Source organism: Prionailurus viverrinus, chromosome B2, assembly GCF_022837055.1.
Source record: "Prionailurus viverrinus isolate Anna chromosome B2, UM_Priviv_1.0, whole genome shotgun sequence".
Taxonomy (NCBI): Eukaryota; Metazoa; Chordata; class Mammalia; order Carnivora; family Felidae; genus Prionailurus; species Prionailurus viverrinus.
Genome location: NC_062565.1, coordinates 71,198,442 through 71,220,829, shown reverse-complemented (window position 1 = coordinate 71,220,829; position 22,388 = coordinate 71,198,442). Strand labels below are relative to the sequence as shown.

Sequence of the window (22,388 nt, the reverse complement as noted above, 5' to 3'; positions counted from 1 at the left end):
GATTATTTGTAAGGGAAATGAAACAGGTCTGTAGTAGATGGGTAGGAAAGAAAATCAGTGGCATCTTTTTTAAAGAAACATTGAACTACATTTAAATTATAAGCAAATTTTAGCTGCCTGAAGAGCAAGGTACTTTTTAGCTTGAATAAGAAAATGATACTATAGTATACATGACAATATACGTGATGTTTTTAACATTTAATTCTGTTCTAAAGACATCAAGAGTGAAATCTGATTCAAATCTGTGTAGTAGTAGCAAGAAAAATTAGAATTCTCTTGATTTCTGCCAAGGAATGCTAGATTTTCCAAGATATTATAGGTTTAAATATCACATAATTTCTTTTTTTATTTCAAAGTAGTAATGTTTGGTTGGTCTGCACAGTTGATGCTCCTCTTAGCACGGAAAAGTTTATAGATCTACTTTTTCCTTTTAAGGTAATCTGTGTAGATGTAACCTGCCGTACTGTTTCCAAATGTGTGTGGTTTTCTGCTTGCAGAAGTCAATCATTCTTTGGCATTTACTGTTCCAACCTGTAAAGGACTTTCTTCATCACTGACTAGTTCACATAATTGTCACTTCCAATCTTCTAGCTTTTAGTTTAAGTAAATACATAAATACAAATTCAGTTAAGCCTTTAAAAGTTGCCTTAAAAAAGCCTTTAAAATTTAAATTTTGGGAGTGCAGACTTTAGGTTCTGCTTTAGTTTCTGCATAGCATTTAAGTGATTCAGAGCCCTGTTACTGATTGTTTCATAAAGTTTTCATAACATTAATAGGACATTTTTTTCTAGATTTTGAGAGTTTTAATACCCAAGTTCATGACAAAGTGGAAAGCCATGTCACAGAGACCTGTGGAGTACCAGAATACCAAAGTCAGATGCGTACCTAACATTGCCTAGGCTTCATTAATGGAGAATGTCGATATTTTTATTTATCTGAACTTTACCTCTCAAACTTTTTATTTTCATGAAACTTCGAAATTTCCAAGAGGGATTCACAAAATAGAATTTTGTTGTTGTTAGGAATTACCTACAGTGTAAGAGATCCAGTTTCATGTTGGAAGGAGAGGTCTTTGCTGCCATTATCTCCATAGTCTAAGAAAAAGAGAGAAACAGAAAGAAAGAAACAATGATTCCTAGGTAAAGTCTGACTCCGTTTTCTTCCTCTATCCTAAGCTACAGAGCATATTGATTATTTTAAAGGCACACGGCTTTATTGTGAATATGGCTTCCTTGGTGTGGCAGTGGAATATACAAATTAATAGGGTATTTCAAACTAAGTCCTGTGTTCAGGCAAATCTGTTTTCTTTAAGTCCCATTCTTTCTTACCAGGCCTTTTCATAAATAACATCTACACTGCTGTTTTTCCAAATAAAGATAAGTTATTGTTGTTGTTTTGTTTTTTCTTTGGCTTTATCTTTGCATTGACAGTGATGTCTAAAAAAGTCACTGAAAATTTGGTGTCACATCTTATTTGAGGATTTAAATAAGTGAAGCTGCACATTCTTCTCATTGTAATTTTTTTCAGATTTTTTGAATGCTAGGTTTGACATAAACACAAATGACAACATATTAATGAGCACACTTTTCACAGTAATTATGACAATTTAACATTATTGAAGAGTGAAAGTAGTGATACACTGCTGTCTTATGTTTGCTTGTCATTAAACACTAGCTTAATATTTAAATTTGACTCAAAAATGAATTCCAAAAAAAGAAATTTCTATTTTGCACCTAGCTCATAGTTTCTTAGAGTTTATTGTGGCTAAAAATATTGTGGTAACCAAGTCTTGTCTGCTTAAAATTCTTCAGTAGCTACCTCACTGGGTTAAATCCAAACTCCTTAACAGGTATTTAAAACCGTCTATTATCTTACTCAGATAAAACCTTTCCAGCTGTTTCTTGTTTTCACTTCTACTTTGTACTCCCAGCTTTTCTCACTTTGGCAATCCCCTGTCCTAAGAGAACATCTAGATGTTATTGAAAAGAAATGACTACTCTGTTTTCCCCTAGGCATTGGAGCTTTGCTAAAAAAACTGTTAGTTGAAGTTTTTCTAAAATCATGCTATCTAATTTTAGCAGGACATTCCCCTTTTGCTTACAGAGTTTTTCCTTTTTTCTTAACTGCTCTTCTTCCACTTTATTTTCCAAGCTTTGTTCACTTTTTTTTTCTGGTTCCTTATTTTGTTTCTCCCTTTCCCCATTTTAGGAAATAATCCTCAGATAATTGTATTGTTGCCGAGGTTAAGAATCATCTAATTTCTTTCCAGTTTACTTTAAATTTGCTATTTCTACCATACCTCTTTCTTCTTCATACATCTTAGAAACCTGTGTAATCCTCATAGCCAAAGCCAACCACGATGACTGTGTTGTTCATCTTGTTCCTTTCACCATTACATAACATTGGTCTTATTTTAATGTCCTTAACACTTTTTTAACATTTTAAGACTGTAGTGCCCTACTCTTTGGTTTATTATTGACCCAACTAACATTTGAGGTAGGCTTGGGGAAGGAAAGTTTTTCTAATTCCGCTCTACGTTTTGGTTTTTTTTTGTTTTTTTAAGAATAATCAGTTTTTAATTTATCCTTCCACATTCAATTTAAACACGTGTATAGTGGTTTTAGAAATGTTTTCCCAGGGGCGCCAGGGTGGCTCAATCAGTCAAGCGTCTGACTTTTGCTCAGGTCGTGATCTCATGGTTTGTGGGTTTGAGCCCTGCATTGGGCTCTCTGCTTGTCAGTACAGAGCCCGCTTTGGATCCTCTGTCCCCCCACACCCGCACCTTCCCCCCTCTCAAAAATAAACATTTAAATATAAAAATGTTTTCTTTTAATTGAATTTAATTTAAATTTAGTTTTTCTTGTGCAGTCCTTTTCAGTCGATTTATGTGTATTTATGTTTCTGATAGCCATTTTAAAAGAACTTAGGTGAATTTGTCAGGTCATCTTTAGTTTTACATTCCCATAAAAATAAATTAATGATCACAAGTAATGATGCATGAAATAGAAATTGTTTAAGGATGCTTTAGAGTTCTGTTTGAAATTCTGCCAGGAGTTCCGGGGAGTATGGGTGAGGATGGGACAGCACACTATTGTATAGGTCATGGAAGAGGATAGTAAAGAGAGATTTCCCTAAAAGGTCAAAGATTTCTCTCCTGCAACCAAATGGAAGAAAAGAGGTCAATTGGAATAAAACACACTTGGGGAAAATGTGCATAATGTTGTTTTATTTTAGTACTTGTCTATACAGAGCAAAATTATTAAAATACTAAATTGGTGATATTACTAATAATGAAGTCAATATGAATATAATGGGACTTTTTGTTCTTTTGGTTGGTGAAAAGTCACTGAACGCTGGCTTTCAGGTTGTTACTATTTTCATTAAAAACTGGCATTTTGGTCAAAAAGGTGTTTGGTTTTTGTTTTTCCCTCTTTGTTAACATGAAAATATGTGAAACACCCTCTATAGTAGAATGTAAAGCAAACTTTTATTCAAATACATAAGAACAAAATGATTTCTATCAGTATTATGAAGCACGATGAGATGTCATGATTTTACTTTTTCATACATTCTACCAGTATTAGCATAAAATTTTACTTTTGTTGTGAGTTTAGGTCAGAGCCAAATATTACCTTAATTTTTAGAAGATAAAGTGAATAAATTGACTTAATTTGTGGAGTTAAAAGAGTTGAATAAGTAAGTTTAAGAGTTGAATAAATGCTTTATTGCCGTTTTTTATTCAGCTAATGCTTAGTGCAATTCCCATGTGCCAAGTGGTATGTAGACCACCTTTCTGGAAGTCATAGTCTACTACCATTCCTTCTTCTCTTTTCACTGATAGCAGAGATACAATCTTCTTTCCTTTAATTCCCCAAACAGCTCTGTATTCTATCTCTTTTGAGCTTTCTCTGCTATCATCTGTTTTATCACTTCTCTCTCCTGCCTGTACTGTTTTAACAACCTTCACCTGGCCTCCGATTGTTTCTCCTAATTCACACTGATGCCAACAGGATCTTTGCTGATACTGACCTGCTTAATTATCTTAAGTGATTCCCTTTAGAAAACATATTTCATAGTATACCATAAAAGGTCCTTTACAGTTTTTCCCTAACTTCATCCTTATGCCTTTACCTCACACTCTAAGTTAGCGTACAGACTAACTTGGAGTTCTTACATTGACATTTTCATGCCTTTGATCAAACTTTTCTCTCTTGTTGCCATATGGAATGTTTGTTTTTTTAAAGTAGTAAGAGTATTGCTAAAGTAGGGGCACCTGGGTGGCTCAATCATTTAAGCATCCAACTCTTGATATCGGCTCAGGCCATGATCTCATGGTTGTGAGATCGAGCCCCAAGTTGGGCTCGCTCGCTCTCTCTCTCTCTCTCTCTCTCTCTCTCTCTCTCTCCCCCCCGTCCCCTCTCCCCCCACGCCAAATAAATAAAGAAACCTAAAAAGAATATTGCCAAAGTAAAAATAAGAATACTACTACCAACAGAAGCAGTGGTAATAGTCTTACTGTGTACCAGGTACTCCATCCTCACTTACTTATTTAGTTTTTGCAACAGTGCGATGATATACGTAAAGAAAAGAAAACTTAGGCATAGGAAACCTGTAACTTACCCAAGGTTAAACATATAGAAAGTGGCCATACCAGGACATGAACTAAGATGTTTGACCCTGGAGTCTGTGTGCAAAGCTTACTATATTACGTTGTGTCTTCATGCAGAATGCTCTGTCCAGGCATCACTGCTTCTGGATTCTTTTCCAGATCCTATTTCTTCACCTCTCAGGAAAAACACCCTGTTCCATTGTTTGAATCTCTTCTGATCAACAGTATAGCACTTCAGACATGTTACTGCATTTACACTCTTTTGCCTTGCTTCTTAAGGACAGGAATCCTGTGTCTTTGTATCTCTAGTGTTTGGCACATAATCTTCAGGCAAATGAATAAATGAGTGCATGAATCACTGAATTTTAAAAGTAGAAGGAACCTTAGGAATCATCCAATTTAACCACCTTGTTTTATAGATAAAGAGCCTGAGATAAGTGAATAGGATAAAAATACCAGATTTTAATGTAGATAATTTACCAAAGTTAAATTTTATCACTAGTCTTTAGTGGTTGGTTACCCACTTAATTTGCTTCAAAGCTCAGAAGAATGTGAGTTAATTGAGAGTATTGTAGGTAGTGTTGGCCGACTCTGGTTTAGGATATAGCATTTAAAATGTTCTGTTAGGGCGCCTGGTGGCTCAGTGGGTTGAGTGTCAGATTCTTGATTTCAGCTCAGGTCATGATCTCAGTGGTTGTGAGATCAGCACTAACAGTGCGGAGCCTGTTTGGGATATATTCATTCATTCTCTCTCTCTCCCTCCCTCTCTCTCTCTCTCTCTCTCTCCCCCTCCCTCCCCCTCTCTCCCCCTCCCTTCCCCCCCTCTCTCCCCCTCCCTCCCCCCCTCTCTCCCTCCCTCCCCCCTCTCTCCCTCCCTCTCTATCTCCCTCTCTCTCTCTCTCTCTCTCCCCCTCCCTCCCTCCCTTCCTCTTTCCCCCAAACCCCTGCTCGATTTCCCTTTTTTTCTCTCTCTCTCAATAAATATTTACTTAAAACAAATGTCCTGTTAATACTGTGTTTGTGGTCATTTATATGTCCTATCGGTATGAAGGTGATAATACATCTGTACATTTGCTTTTGTGGATCTTCTAACTACTTTCTAATGTCAGATATAAGGAGGGGGTTGTTTTTTAAGAAATAGATTGGATGGTTGTAACATGCCACCTCTGAAACCTATTGATAAGTTTGAATTTGGGAAATGGATAAGGCTATTGACAATATTCTCCACTTTTTTGTGTATTTAAAACTTTCAAATAATGGAAAATAAGAGGAAATAGAGGTTGGTAAAAAAGTATAAATTTACAGCTATAAAATGAATTAAGGAAACTAAGAAAAAAAATAATAAAGCCTAGAAGTTCTAATCTCTGGTTTTGATTATGTGAAATTGAAATGTCTATTTGTAAATATAGATATTCCTGGAAAATGTGTATCTTTTACAGTTTCTTTCTGAGCTTATGCTAGTATAGCAGAATGTGTAATTTATGTATTTTTATTGACTTCATGGGAGATAAAATGAAATTTGTTTTGGTAACTAACAAATCAGCTTTGGTGATTTTATATGTAACGTATTGAGCTGAAGATTACTGATGGGAAACTCATTTATGAATTACATTTTTAACTTCCTAGGAGAAAAATTAGCTTTCGTTTCTGTATAACATAATATCATATACAGGATTAATCACTATTGTGTACTACATTATGTTCTCTTATTACAATTTTGTTTGGTTACTTCAGAAGTTCAGATTCTTTCACAAGATTCCGGATAGAGGTTACCAGAGGTGGTGGGTAGGAGATCATAGGTAAATATTATTATTAACATCCTGTTTCTCCTGGTAGATTGGTGGACACACAGGTATTGTTTATAAGTGAATGATTTAATAAAAATAGACTTGTATAGAGGAAAATTCCTAAAATAAGTGTTTAACACTTCAGTACTTAAGAATATAAGTGTTGGGAAGTGAACATAACAGGTACAATTTTTTATCTCTGTTCAGAATTTGAATTACAATTTATAGAGTTAATTCCATTAATACTCATTTTTGTTTTAAGGGTTCTGATGACTGCCTTGTGAAAATCTGGGCAACAGATGATGGAAGATTATTAGCTACTTTAAGAGGACACGCTGCTGAAATATCAGACATGGCTGTAAACTATGAGAATACCATGATAGCAGCTGGAAGTTGTGATAAAATGATCCGAGTCTGGTGTCTTCGAACATGTGCACCTTTGGCTGTTCTTCAAGGCCACAGTGCATCTATAACATCACTACAGGTAATTTGCTTAATCCCTGTAAAATCCTTTTGATTATGATTTAAATTTTAAGTCACTGTTGTAATCCATTGTATAAAGCCAACTAAAATGAAGAAAGGAATATTTCTTTTTTCTTTATAAATATATGGACTTTAAATACATGGTAGTCATGGCCTTCATCCATTGTGAATGCTTTCTAGCTCTGTTTATTAGTTGCTGTTTATATGGTAAAAAGTGGGTTATTTGGATTGTGTCACTCTTCTTATATTTTTTTTCTTCTTCAATTGTTTTTCAGTTCTCACCATTGTGCAGTGGCTCAAAGAGATATCTATCTTCTACAGGGGCAGATGGCACTATTTGTTTTTGGCTGTGGGATGCTGGAACCCTTAAAATAAAGTCAGTTGCTCTTTTATTTCATAGAATCGATTATTTAATTTAATGGTTAAAATTGCAATAATATAAAGTAGTCAACAATAAGTATAAATTTATTTATTCTCCTTGAGTAAAAAACAGAAATGCATTCACTGACCTCTTTGATTTTCATGCTTCTCCCCGCACCCCCCTTTTTTTCCATGCTTCAAAGAAAGTTTATGTTAACAGGTTTGGTTTTTGGTTTTTTCCTCTTTTTCCTAGCCTTAGCCATTTCCTTCAGAACATACCTGTTTCATTATCACTCCTTTCTGTAGACGGCATAATTTCATCTCAGTAGCTCCTTCTGGTGTTGAGAACATAATCTTAAGAATTCCTAAGGCTATTCTTTAGAAGAATTGTAGTTTATTTGTGTCACTGAATCTACAAACTTTAGGTTTTATTGAAGATCTCAGGAAACGTAGGAAAACAGATTAAGTTTTTACTAAATTACATCAAGGTAGATAAATGCATCCTCACCTCATCCCATAATAGCATTTTGCATCTGTGCTTTCTCTTGTTCTAGTATCTTGGTTTATTAAAACAAGGTGGTTAGACAGTGTTCTCTTTCGATTAAGGACAATGAGGCAAAACAGTTCTTAAGAATTGGCATGGCCAGGACTTAGAACAACACTTCTCTGCCCTTTGGTACCATGCTATCTATGCCTTGCCACCTCTCAAGTGGCTATAATAGGGAGAGGAAGTGCTGCATATTGCCCCATAGGCAGTCTGTGAATGGGGAATTGGTGCACTCAGTGATTCTGCAGTGTCTAAATGGTCATCTCTGTGCTCTCATGGTAGAACATCATTCAGATTAGAAGGGATATCTCAATAATTCTGTCTGACTTTTGTTTATAAATATCAACTCAAGTTGAGTAATTTGAGAATGTCTTTATAATTTTAAAACAGTAGTATTTAGATAAGCTTCGTGTATATTAAGATTCCTGTAGAGTGCAAGGCATTAAGAGGCCATGGAAGGTAGAATAACATAATAAAATGTACTTCATTTGAAAAAAAGGATTCTGATTAAGACATGATTGTTTGGAGAAAGCAAGTTGATTTCTAATTTTAGTTGCATTCTTTTTTAATAATTTTTTTTTTCAACGTTTATTTATTTTTGGGACAGAGAGAGACAGAGCATGAACGGGGGAGGGGCAGAGAGAGAGGGAGACACAGAATCAGAAACAGGCTCCAGGCTCTGAGCCATCAGCCCAGAGCCTGACGCGGGGCTCGAACTCACGGACCGCGAGATCGTGACCTGGCTGAAGTCGGACGTTTAACCGACTGCGCCACCCAGGCGCCCCAGTTGCATTCTTAATATTTAGAATATTAAAGATTTTCTGTAAACATTAAATAAAAGTTTAAATATTTTACTGATGTGTGTGGACAATAGCAATAGTTAATTGTTGTTTTCCTTTGAGTATTTTTTACCTTCTTACAGACCAGATTAGGATACCATTGTGTTTTCATGTTTTGTTTTTATACAGAAGAAAAATATGACTAACAGTCTTCAAATTAGCATAGGAACAAAAATGTTTTCACAAAATTAAACTCTCAACTTTGTGCTTCTTGAGGTTACATTGCTAAGTACGATAATATTTATCTGGATTCTTGAGAAGTGAATTATTCCATATAAGTGATATTTTTTTCAGAACCTTTACAGAGATTTACCCATTAACCAACTATCCTAACAGCTTTTTCACATAAATGTGTATTTTTAATGTAGATGCAAGTAGAGAAATGTATATAATTTTCTGTTTTTTCCTTAACATTTTATTATAGGTATTTATAATAATTTTAATAACTGCATTATGTTCCACTGAGTTGTTATGCTATACTTTATGCTATGTTTTTCCTATTTTTGGACATACAAATTTTTTTATAGTTATTATAGGTAGGATTTTTTTCTATTCTTGTAATCATCCCTTAAAAGCTTTTAACCTACAGTCAGGCATAAAGGAGTAATTTTTTCTTAGTTATAGACTTGGGGACACTTAGTTTCTTTTCCATATTTACTCATGGCTAATAACTGCCAAAAATTTTGGCAGGATGTAGATTGTTACTGTCACATGGGTTTTAATTACTGATCAAAGGCAAAAATTGTATTGAACTGTAATGCTTTTGTATAATCTGATGAGGAGGTGCCTTCAGCAACCCAGTCTGCATTGAGAAAATCAATTCTTTTAGAAGTTAATGAAACCTATTTTGAAACCCAAACCTCTTGATAAATTTGTTTTTATACAGAGTTTATGTATGTGGTAACAACTTCCACTAATAAAGATGCTGCTTCTTAGATTAGAAATAGGAGTGGCTGCGTGACTCGGAATCTGACTGAAGAGATCTCTGAGTAGGAGAGAAAGGCTGTCCAAGCATATTTAGATGTAAGAGGAGAATGGGAATCCTAAAATATATAGATAATGATTACAAATTTTTATTAAGCACTTAGTCTGACAAGCTTGTATTAATAAGCACTTTCTATTTGTCATCTCACTGATCTTTATGACAACCCTATGAAGAAGGTACAATTATTTTCTTTAGGACAGATAGGAGAGAAAATAGAGGTGGATACTGGAAGTATTTCGTCAACCCCCTCTTAAGCAGAGTGCCAAACTAAAAAGCAGTTATTCATTGATTGACTATCTAGAACTGGTTGAATTAAATTAATTAAAAGACTAATGATACTAATACTTACTGAGTGTGCAGTACTAAGCATTTTACGTGGGTTAAATTTATTCAGTTATCTCAATAACTCTTAAGATATGCTTTGTTTTTACTCCCATTTTATAGATGAGACTGAGGCACAGAAATGTTAACTTGCCTAAGGTCATAATGCTTGATAAGTGGCAGAGCTGGAAACTGGACTCACAGAATCTGATACCAAAGCTTTATCTTAAAATATTTCCTCAGATGTGCTTTTAAAAACAAATTATTTGTGGGATTCCTGGGTGGCTTAGTTGGTTAAGCTTCCGACTCTTGATTTTGGCTCTGGTCATGATCTTGCAGTTCATAAGATTAAGCCCCACTGCTGACAGCGTGGAACCTGCTTGGGATTCTCTCTCTTCCTCTCTCTATCTGCTCCCACCCTCAAAATAAATAAATAAACATTTAAAAAATAATAAATTATTGTACTTGTTTATCTATTTTTTCCCTTTAAAAATATTAAAGTCCATTTAAAATGGCAATTTGTATGATTATTTGTATATTCTGATTGTAAGTTACAGCTAAATGGTTGCTTAACACTTACAAGAATGAATGTGCTAAAAATTAACAAAAATGGAGAGCTGGAATCCATAAGATATTAATGAAAGTAGTGTATTTAGTTGTCTTTATAATTTCAGATTACTTAAATTATGGTTACTTAATTCTACTCTGAATAATTGTTTAGGTTTTAAGAGTGTTTTAATAACTTTCTGTTCTCTAAACTATTGATGCTCAGTTATGTCAGGGCTTGTGACTATTAGGAAAAATTGTATAAATGTCACTTTAAAAATTTATTTAATTAAAATTTTTAACAAATACTTTTGTGTTCTGTATCACTTTGACAAAAATTCCTTTTTCTGAATGTGTAATTGATAGATCATAAATATTTTGTCCTTTTTTTCCCTGATATGATTACAAAACTGAAACCACTCTATTTTCAATTGCTATGGATTATACAATTTATGCAGTGCACTTTGATTGAAAGCTCTAATTATTTCTTTGAATTTTCTCCCCTGATACCTTAAGGAAAAACTAGATCAAATGTATGTTAAGTAGGGCTCTAAATAAAGTCCCTGTATTAGAGCATTACAAATATATTGTGTACTTATTGGACCTGGTATGGTATAAAATCTACAGTTTTTCTTTCTTCAATACTGTTGATTGTAACAAACATGTAACGTCAGTAGTGTAAATATAAGACATATTCTGTAATACAAAATTATACAGTTAATGTACATATATTTAAAGGAAGATGATTTTTCTGTAGATGTCTATTTTGAATGAACATTATAGTTGACATAAGATTCAAACAGTCTTCAGATTTTCACTAGGATAAGTGTTTAACATTCTTTTTGGAGTCTTAAAAAGCGTATTTTGTCACATTGGAAGATAAACAGAGGGAAATATTTAATTAACAGTGCCTAATATTGAAAAAGTTTAGTTAACTGATGGTATACCTATGCCACAGAGGCAGTACCTATTTTGCTGGTGTGTTCATGTTTTCAAATGACTTACTTTCTAATGTATTTGTGCATTGCTACGGTACTGTATGAAAAACTAAATCCTGTTAAATATGGTTAGAAGTAAGTATAACTAATAACTACATGTCTGGTGTGACAGTGGCTTTGAGAGTGTTTCATGTGTGGATTGTTGTATAATCTGGGGCTCCTATGAAATCTGTAGAGTTTCCATAAGATCTGCTGATCACGACACATAATGATTTCCAACTTGTTTAGGAAGGGAGCCATCTGTTGCTTCTTATTTAATTTTGTCTTTCTGTATTTAGTTTTTGAAACAGCTCATTTCTGGTGTTGCTGTTCCCTTTAGGGATATTTTTAATTGTTTATTTTTCATATTATAGTCCAAGACCTGCTAAATTTACAGAGCGCCCTCGGCCTGGAGTTCAAATGATCTGTTCTTCTTTTAGTGCTGGTAAGATTTTTTTCTCCCTAATTTTCCACTTAAAGTTGTACATTAGAAAGCTTCTAGTGGAACACATAAAATTTTGGAAAATATTTATTATCGTAATATAAATCATATTCACATACACAAACCAGGGGATGGTCATAAATTAATTTAGAAATATTTGAACTTTGCTAGAGTCTTTTTATGTATTCACGTGACTAAGAATTTTCCTTGAGACCATAATGCTCTGCTCTGGAGAATAAGAGTTTCAGAATCGACTCTGTTAAAGAATATATCTTTGAATAGTTATCTCATTGCGAGAAAGGTATTTTAAATACGTTTTATATTTTTATGACATTTGGGAGGTATCCTGTAGCTAAGTAAAATAAATTTGATTGCTATTTGTAAATATTAAATACTTCGCTCCAAATTCTTGTTCTTTGCTCTTTAAAAAGTAGCTATATAGTAATGCTGATAACTCCAATTATGTTTTGAGTTTGTGCAGTAGCATTTTGAATGGACATGTCTTTTTAAACAAACTATAATTCGAAGATTTGAAATGAATTGATGAGAAAATGAAATGAAATATTAATAGATTTAACACCTATTAAATGTTCCTAGTACCAGTTCCTTTTACATTTACTTCGAGTTTTACTTGTCTTTTCAATTCATAATTGTCAATACCAGTAGTTCCTCAGATAAGTGATAGCATACTAATGACATAAATCTGTTTTTTCCATATTAATATCCAAACGTGTTTAATTTCTAACTTCTAGATTTCCACTTCTACTGCCATGAAGACCATTTTCCTTTTCGTAATAACACAATTACAGGCTTTATACATGATTTCAGAGTACTCTGTAAGGAGTTATATACAGCACTGTTTTCAGCACTGTAGGAGAATATTGATTCAAAGTGGAGAGCGCAAATTGCTATATAAATAACTGTAATGTAAAGTAGAATGTATGTATTACAGACAAAGTCTTAATAAGAGTTCAGAGGATAGCAGGCTCATTTGATTGCAAGGTGGCAAAGACAACCCATTGAAGAAATTGGGCCCTAAAAGTTTGATAGATTTTAACATAGGAAATGTGGCAAGAGAGGGACTTCAGTAGAGTTAAAGGGCATGTTTTCTAGGGAGGGTGATAAATTTTAACAAAGAATTATGTAATCACTTAATGAAATGATTTGTAGTGGAAATCTGTAAATATTGAAAATGCATCTTAGTTAAAGCTGTGCTAGTTAAATGTATTTTAAGTTCATTAAGTTCAGTTTTAGATGTAATTTTTATGCTTAGGATAAATATGCAGTTTTAGAGTAAAATATTAATCATCAGTATATATTATGGTAATATTGCTTGCATTTTATTTTCAGTGATTTTTGAAAGTGTTTTACTCACAAATGTTTGCTCCTACTCCTCAGGTGGCATGTTTCTGGCCACAGGAAGCACGGATCATATTATTCGGGTTTATTTTTTTGGATCAGGTCAGCCAGAGAAAATATCAGAATTGGAGTTCCATACTGTAAGTACTGATAAAAAGAATAAGATAGGTACAATTTAAATGAGTTTAACAGTTTATATTCAGGATTTTTTTTATCTCTTTATATGTAGGACAAAGTTGACAGTATCCAGTTTTCCAACACTAGTAACAGGTAAAATAATTATTTTTGTTTGTAAATTTAATTCCAATTTTAAAGTTATCAAATACATTTCCTACAGTCAGATTTTAATTAGAACTGTATACAACTTAGCTACTAAAATAAGGATCTTGAGCAGTTACACTGAAGAGTGACTATAGCCTTCACATGCATGTGAGAACAGGTCTTATGTTTTATTTCTATAAATGTTAGTTTATTTGGGCACTTTTAACAATAGGGACTTTTATCCACCCTATATATTTTCTGTACATATCAAAGTGTAGGGAAACTTAGTAGAGTTTGGAAATGTATCATAATGTAATATTTGAGACAGAACTATTTACTGAAGATAAATGATGTTTTGTAAATTTTCCCAGGTTCTTATTTGAAAATGAAAGAAAGCTATTCCTAAGTACCTTTTACCTTGAGTAAAAGAAGTCAAGTTCTTTAACATTGAGAGGAAAATCAGTATTTTTCCATTGGAAAATACTCATTTTATTTGTAAGGTAGTAAATGGTGGCCTTGAATCCCTTTTGAATGTCCTTTTGCGACCTAGCCATACACATTAGAATATGTATGTAAAGTTTTAAAAGCCCGTTAAGTTGCAGAAGTTGTTAATTTAGTAGAGAATATCTGACAGAGAGTAATCTGTATTATATTAGAATGCTGTGTAAATAAAGATGAGTCTGTCTTTTAGTATTTTGAAAAACAGCTCTGGAAAAATTCATTTAGTAAAGTACATGTGTTTTTTTTTGGGGGGGGGGTGGGTTTCCTTTAATTCAGATTTGTGAGTGGGAGCCGTGATGGGACAGCACGTATTTGGCAATTTAAACGAAGAGAATGGAAGAGCATTTTGTTGGATATGGCTACTCGTCCGGCAGGGTAAGAGATCGAATTTGAAATATTACATAAATATAGGTAGATCATTTAAAGTATGCTGTATTACAGGCTGGTGTGACTCTCAGCCTGTAGAAACATATGTCATAATCTATGTTAAAATGATTACTTTTCTGTAATAACTAGAGGTGCTACTGGAGATGGAAAGGGGATATTTCTAAAATTATTTATTGCCATATATATACACAAAGATCTGCATTAATGACTTTTTCAGTTTGATTTATTAAGATGATGATAGTACTACAGGAATACTCCTAGTTTTCTTTAAAAAGTAGAACATATTCTAGTGTTAATCTGTCACAGAGAGATGATGTAGTGTATCTAGTGGTTTTCTCCAGCCAAGAGAAATTATATTACACTTTGTAACTACTATTTTGGTTTTAATATTTAATAAATCTATATTTATATGTGGTGGTCTCAGGTGGATGGGAGAGCAAAGCAATTAGCGGGGCATGACAGCAGCAGAAGATGGAGAGTGAGCTGCATGGCATAGAATTCTTGGATCCAGATAGAGTTAAAGCATTAATAACATGTTCAAGGTCATCTATTACTAAGGGCTTAGGAGTGCTGAAATCCTGGGTGTTTGCTGACTCAGTGCAGTGTTTTGCGCTCATTCTTTGTTGATACAGATTATTCTTAATTGCTGTTAAGTGATAGTTATTCATGTAATGAACTTAAATATAGATTATAAGAAAACACATTTAGGTTTTTGTCATAATAGTATTTTAATAAATAATATTGGTGTAAACAAATACTGCCTCCATCACTTTCAGCCAAAACCTTCAAGGGATAGAAGATAAAATCACAAAAATGAAAGTAACTATGGTAGCATGGGATCGACATGACAATACAGTTATAACTGCAGTTAATAACATGACTCTGAAAGTTTGGAATTCTTACACCGGTCAACTAATTCATGTCCTGATGGTGAGGAAAAAAAACTCATTTTTATTTGGTATAATGAAGCTTATTATAGAATGGAATATTTTCATTGAGGACTAAAGTCTTTTATAAAAAAAGTTAGCCAAAAAATCTTGCTAGATGGATAACAGGTCTTTGTGGGAGATTAGAAATAATTTTAAAATGTAGTTAAGCAGGTTTGACTTGGAAATTGAAATTCTTGCTGTTCTTTAATACGTAGGGCTGCATCAGTAGTATTCTCAGGTTTCACTAAATGATAGCAAAGCCCTGAATAGTGGTATTAGCTCAGCTTCATTATTATACATTGACAAATTTGAAGATTTTTGCCACTTTAATAATTCTTAGAATTCAGATTCTAGACATGTTGCCATATTGATGTTTGATTGATTTTTCTTTTTTAAATTCATAATTCTGTGCAACTTCAAAAATATTTCAGGGTCATGAAGATGAGGTATTTGTCCTTGAGCCACACCCGTTTGATCCGAGAGTTCTCTTTTCTGCTGGTCACGATGGAAATGTGATAGTGTGGGATCTGGCAAGAGGAGTCAAAATTCGATCTTACTTCAATATGGTAATTATCAGTCTCTTCATTTTAAAGATTTGGGGACTTCATGCAGGTACTCTGCATATCACAAAGGAAATCCATTTAGGAGTTTATTTAGACGTTTTTTTGCCTTTAAGTTTCAAAAAACAATTCTGTATTCTACACTTATATTTAGGTGTTAAATTTAAAAGAAAATTGTGCATATTAACACTACATGTATATTGGTGATAACTAATTTGGTTTCTAAAATAGTTTTAAGAGTGATACTTTGAGAAACTCACAAGTAGAAAGATACAAAATAATATAGATTAGAAAAAAGTTTGGAAAACCATGTTAAGAAATTATAAATATATTGTGTTAGTGTACTTCAGCAGCCCTCTTGTGCACAGTTTTATTCCAGTACACCCATTTTATTTGTTTTATAAAGTTTTATTTAGGTAATCGCTATACCCCACATGAGGCTTTGACTAATGACCCTGGTATCAAGAGTGTCATGCTCTTCCAACTGACTCATCCAGGCACTGCCCCAATGCACCCATTTTAAAATTAGAGCCAGATTAAAGGCTTTCTTGTCTTTTATCATCGAATTGTAGTATGTTAGATATTTATTGTGTTTAAGCCCTTTCCCCTCCAAATTTTGCTTCTTATGTAAATTTTTAGTATAATTTGCTCAGTATATATGTAGCTTACTGTGCAGTGTTTTCCACTTGTCTCTGACCACTGTATGAAGTTTTCTTCAAATACTGCTGTTTATCGTCACTTTTTAAAACATCTACTTCCTAGGTATTAGGGATACCTTTCAACAAAAGGAAAAAGAAAAACATTTATTTCTACTATTTCAGCATCTTTAGATTTTTTTTAATCAATTATGGAAGCCTCTTGTAATGAGTCATGAAAAGGTACAATTAATAGTGTGTATAGTCAGGTATTTTGAAAAGAAAAAAACCTCAAAGTGTCATTTGTGAAATGCCATGTTTTGTGAAAAAATTTCATGAAGGTGATACTATACTTCATTGATAATCATAGTAAAGTTCTACATAGTAAGAAGTAATTAAAAAGTCAGAGGGAGGAATAAGAAGATAAAAGCATTATTAGTGAAGGAATTCAGTTACCTGCCTTTATAGATATACCTTAGTGTACATAAGGTAAGAACTTAAGATTTGTCAAATTCTTATTTTTCTAAAAAGACTGCTAATTATTTGGAGTACAATTTTTGGTGACAGGTGGATTTCCTTAGTGATATGTGTATAGAGAGTTTTTTTTAAAGCAAATCCTTAAATATGCTGGTAAAGAATTCTTTCTTTTCTATCCTGTGTTTCTGGTTTGCTCTTTTTTGAGGCATCTCTGTTTAAATAAAAATACTATTTTCTCAATTTGTCTTTATAGCTTCAAAAGAAAACAATTTGTGGCCTATACATATATTTTAGTGACTTTTTTTTTTTAGTAATTTCATATTTTCAAAAGGCATTGGTGGGTTAATTGAGTGTTTGGGGGGAAAGTTTTATCTCATACTTGAATACTGCTTTCACCTTTAAGCTACAAAGGTGAATTTTTCCTGGTCAGGTAAGTTGATCACACTAATATTCCACCTTATGTTATAAAAATTGGAATACATTGAGACTTAAGTGATTTGCTCTTAGACCATTACAAATAAGTGATGTAGCCGGGAATTGAAGTCAGACATACTATATTGCATAGTCTTTGAAATTAACTAAGGGATTTAGTTAACATTATTGCCTTAAAAATTGTTTTAAGAGTTTTAGATAAGGATATTTTTCCTGTTCCAAGAATAAGGGAAAAGTCTCTAAAGGGCAGAAGAAACAACTTTATGTAATAAGTAGATTGGATGGTATCCATAGAATACTCAAATTGAGAAAGACAAAACATAGACTAAAAAGGATTAAAAATATATCCTGCACTTAAAAAACTAGAAAATGAACTACATTTTATTTAATTAAAATAAAGATACTCCTTTTAATTTTTTGCATGATTTTTAATGACTTCCAAAATACTTCTGTGTATTACCTCATTTGGTTTTCATGAAAACTTTATAATACAATCAACAGTAGATTTTATTATTACTGGTTTTATGAATGGAGAAACTGTACAGAGATGAATTGCTTTGCCCAGGTTTATCTAGGTCACACACCTGTTACAGGGGAACTTGGGGTTTTAAACCCGTATTTTTTGGTCCATTGTTACTGTGTTCTTAATAACTCTAGTTAATGGTTGGCCATTGCACAGCTAACTTCCAAATCTACCTAGTTAGTGATATGTCACCTGGAGGAGATGTTTTTATAATGGTATTAACTCTGAGTAGATCATTTGAGATCTTAAAGTTTAGCTTGATGATTTTTTTCTGTCTCTTCATTTATAAGTTCTCTAAGTGCCCTCCCTGCTTTTTGCTCTTTGCTTTTTTGTTCATTTCATTGTTTGTTTTATCTATGGACAGATGGAAGATAAAGCATCCAGCATTGCTATTAAAATAAAAACAATTTGAGGGGAGAGTAGAAGCTTGTGTTCACTGTCCACTATCATGAAGGTAGCATTTTGGTTATAGTAGTTATAACTATTTAGCTCTGTGTAGCAAGTCAGTCATTTTTTCAGTTACTAAAATACCATAAAAGTTGAAGAAGTACAAATTCAAACTCTAATATTAAATTGTACCAGTAATCATAAGTTCGACCTAGTAAATAATTTTTTAGTGCTCTCTAGAGGAACTATTTATAGCGTGCCTTGGAAGACCTCTTTTAAGGATGAATAATTCTAGTGGAATACTCACTGTTTAGACTAGAACTGGTAAAAGTTTAGAAGAAGTATTATTAGGGCTACATAATATTTCATGTGAGTTTTAAAATCAAAGCTTTACAACATGAAGAAAAAAATCACCATTAAACAGATATACAGCCAGAAAATACGACATGTAAACTGCCTTTAAAAGAAAAAAAAATGTATATATAATTCTTTAAGATGCAGGTTTTTATCAATTATATTTCGAGAATACTTTAATACTGGTTTTTCTTTTTTACGATACTTTGATTTTCCACTTGAAATTCATCATACCTTTGTAAGAAGTTTTGAAATCATGTAACAAATAATTATTACATGTTAATCAGCATTTTACTGTCCCTTTTTACCTATTACAAAAATTAAACTTTTTTTGAAATTTTATACATAGTCAAAAATTCTACATCATCAAAAATGCCTTTCATGGGGGAAAAGTTGAGTTTTGTAAATGCCTATGTTTGGCATGGAGTAAGTACATTTTAATAAAATTATATATACATTTAATAAATTTAAAGTATGAGGCATTGATGTATTAATATTGCACTGATACTTGTCATTCTGATAAATATTCTAATTACTTCCCCCCCCCCCCCCCCCCCACCGTATCAAGCCTTGACTTATACTTTTAAAAATCTGACACTTTATTTTAGGACCACCTAAATTTGTAAACAAGGTTTGAAATTAAGAATTGAGATAAAGAGTTAATTACTTATTTGCCCATAAAACCCCCTAATTTATTTCATTTCAAAATTTAATAAAAAGATTCTTAACCTGCTAGTGTTTTTGTCTAGAAAAAGTGATGGAGTTACCTTGTTTATTTTTACTACTAGCTTTCCTCTTAATGGAAGATTTGAATGAAAAAGCAATTAGGGGTGGGTGGGTGTTAGGTTTGCTTTTGTTACATACAAGAAGTATATGACAAGTGAAAAGAGATAACAGAGCATGAAGTAGAATAGACAGTTCATGTTCCTTGTAACACCCCCCCCCCACCGTTGTCTCATCTTTAAAAATAAAATAATCTTAAACATTCAATAGCATTTGTTGGAAAAGTATATGAGGAAGAAACCTGGAACCTTTCTTTATTATTATTATTATTATTATTATTATTATTATTATTTGAGAGAGCACACAAGTGGGGTACAGGGGCTGAGAGAGAGAGAGAGAGAGAGAGAGAGAGAGAGAATGCTAAGCAGGCTCAACACTGACACAGACCTCAGTCCCATGACCCTGGAATCATGACCTGAGCCAAAATCAAGAGCCAGATGCTCAACTGACTTAGCCACCCAGGCACCCCTCCTTTTTTTTTTTTTTAAATGAACCAGAGAATGAAAGTAAAGAATATTGTAGAGACGATTAGAAGACAACTTTATTTTCTTTAAAAATATATATAAATTTTAGCCCTTAAGCTTTACTTGTCTACATTCCTCTAAAAACTGTGACAATTATTCATGTTCTAGTTGAACAGACCTTATATACCTATATCATATATATATATTCAGGATAAAAGTGTATTTTTGGGTATTTTGTTGAAGACAGATAGTATATTTTAAGAATATTCCAAACTATTCAGGCATTGTTTAGCAAGCCTAGTATAGATGTGTTTTAATGAGAGGTGTTCTAAACTCTAGTTTAAAGGCTCTGAAACTTCAGTTAAATGTTAAAAGGCAGATAAATTGTTCCCAGAAATAACTTGAAAATGTGTGCAAACTGCTTGAACTGAATTTAAAGGATTTTGTACTATTCCCATTTCCTGAAAGAGGTAAGCAAGTTTGAGAGTTTAATATAACTATAGATGGTCCTAAATATAAAGTTGTTTTAGCCCTTTTCCCCTTAAATTAACACAGTATAACTACGTTTTAACTACAAGTTTAAATGAACAATAAGTTAATTTGAAAGGGGACTTTCAAATTTCTTAGTTTGATTTGATTCTTAGAAAGTAAATAAAAGCTGTTTGAAGTGGGATTGTAGACCCCACATTAGTAGCTTTCCTCATGTTTCTGGTGCTTTTATCTTTTCTGTTCCCTTCCTTTTCTCCGTATTATTCCTAGCTGTGTCTATGACGTTCTCTTTTCATATCATTCTGTTTCTCTCATGTTACTCAAAGCTGTAGTTTGTTGCCTCTTGTCTGGTTTTGATTTTAATTGAAGAGTACAATGTCTCTTTCTAGACAGCAATTTACTGAATTTGAGTTTTGCTTTACTTTTGTTGTTTCATGAGTAAATTCCAAATAACAATTTTTATTTATTTAATTAAAATTTTCCTTATTTTTATAATTAACCTTTCTTTTACTTGAGATTTTTAAAAAAATGTTCCAGTGTCCACTAATCCAGAACAATATATTTCTCCTTGCAACGTTCCAAACAAGCAGAGGCTGCCAATCCACCACTCAGAATTTTTGCACATGCATACTTCTGACAATATGTTCTCAGTGTGACCTCTAATTTAGTTTTAGACAGTTGTAGCTGCATATATCTAGGAAAGGGAGAAAGAGAAGCTCAAAATAGGCAATCTCGTATTGTGTTCTCTTGTGAATCAAGATTTCAAGATAAATCTTTCTCTCTTTTTCTCCTTCTCTCTTCTCCTTCCTTTTTTGCTTTCATCCTTCCATCTCTTTCATTACCTATCTATCATCATCTAACAAGATGCCATATATCTGCACTCTATGTTAAAAGGATTCTTTGATGCTTCCAGTCCTTGTTTCAGCCTCCCTGGGTAAGGAATTACCTTCAATCTTCTGAGTATAAACTTTATTGTCACTTTTTTTTCAGGTTTCTCCGGTTCTCTAGATTCTGTCTCTTTCTCATCTTTGGTATCAAAAACATATCTTAAAATTTGTTGCCATGAATGTGAGTTTGTCTCTCTAGCTTGTCATACTGTATTATATTTAGTGGATTACTTTTATGTAATTCTTTGACATGGTCTATGAATTACTGTCACAAGGGTTTTGGAGATTTGATAGTTATACAGGGAAGTATGTAAACATACACATGGAAGACACTTTGATTAGCAAACATTTGAGTATTTTGTGCATTAGCACAAAATATGGGGACCACAAAGAAGAATAAGACATTGTCCTTGTTTTTAGCCGGCAGTGGTAGCATGGCATGTGAGAAAAGAGAATTGTTGTATCTAAAGATGTGTAAGGATCACTTCAGGATGGATGTTCAGAAACAGTTTTTTTGAGGAAAAGAATTGGAATTATGGCTTGAAAAATAAAAATTGAGTCATTAAGAAAGATACTTAATTTTATAAATGAAAGGAATATTATAAATAACCAAGTAAGATATGTTAAGATGTAATTTAGAATGGTTGTCTGGAATAGATTTTGAAAAGTGGATGACAAGCTGAAAAGTGTAAGTTGAGGTGGATTGTTGATGGCCTCGTATTACCTTGTAAGCGTAAAAAGAATAGTTAACATGGTGGGATTTTCATAAATTCTACTTCAGAAACAAGGGAAAAGGTTTGATTGCCAGTAGTAGTATTTCAGGTGTGAAGTTGAATAGGTTGGGGGATAACTACTTTTATCATTGAAATCATAATGAAAATTTATAGGGGTTAAGGTAGTAGAAAATTAGTGAAAGAAAAATGTGTATAAGACTTGGAGTTTTGTGACTGATAGAAGGATTAGGGCTGGAGAGTGCTGGAAAATTTAATAAATATGTTGGGAGTGCACCCCAGGTTGCATTGAAAAAATGATATTAATGGAAATATGAGTTATGTGAAGAAAAA

At 33.0% G+C, this 22,388-nt stretch overlaps 1 protein-coding gene and 1 long non-coding RNA gene across 8 annotated transcripts in view; one reads left to right on the top strand and one right to left on the bottom strand.

Annotated features, from left to right (window-relative positions):
* The window catches only part of PHIP (pleckstrin homology domain interacting protein), a 140,623-nt gene that overhangs the window by 44,173 nt on the left and 74,062 nt on the right, over nt 1-22,388 (top strand). For all 5 annotated transcript variants that reach the window (XM_047857914.1, XM_047857915.1, XM_047857913.1 and 2 more), the window contains 8 exons: nt 6,659-6,880; nt 7,155-7,255; nt 11,829-11,899; nt 13,295-13,395; nt 13,485-13,525; nt 14,294-14,392; nt 15,181-15,334; nt 15,765-15,899. In XM_047857914.1, coding sequence (XP_047713870.1) covers nt 6,659-6,880; nt 7,155-7,255; nt 11,829-11,899; nt 13,295-13,395; nt 13,485-13,525; nt 14,294-14,392; nt 15,181-15,334; nt 15,765-15,899 — 924 coding nt within the window. The remainder of the gene's footprint in view (nt 1-6,658; nt 6,881-7,154; nt 7,256-11,828; nt 11,900-13,294; nt 13,396-13,484; nt 13,526-14,293; nt 14,393-15,180; nt 15,335-15,764; nt 15,900-22,388) is intronic.
* The window catches only part of LOC125165269 (uncharacterized), a 47,492-nt gene continuing 25,906 nt past the window's right edge, over nt 803-22,388 (bottom strand). For all 3 annotated transcript variants that reach the window (XR_007152042.1, XR_007152043.1, XR_007152044.1), the window contains exons 3-5: nt 16,563-16,668; nt 13,272-13,402; nt 803-1,094 (exon numbers count right to left, since the gene is read on the bottom strand). This is a non-coding gene — a long non-coding RNA (uncharacterized LOC125165269). The remainder of the gene's footprint in view (nt 1,095-13,271; nt 13,403-16,562; nt 16,669-22,388) is intronic.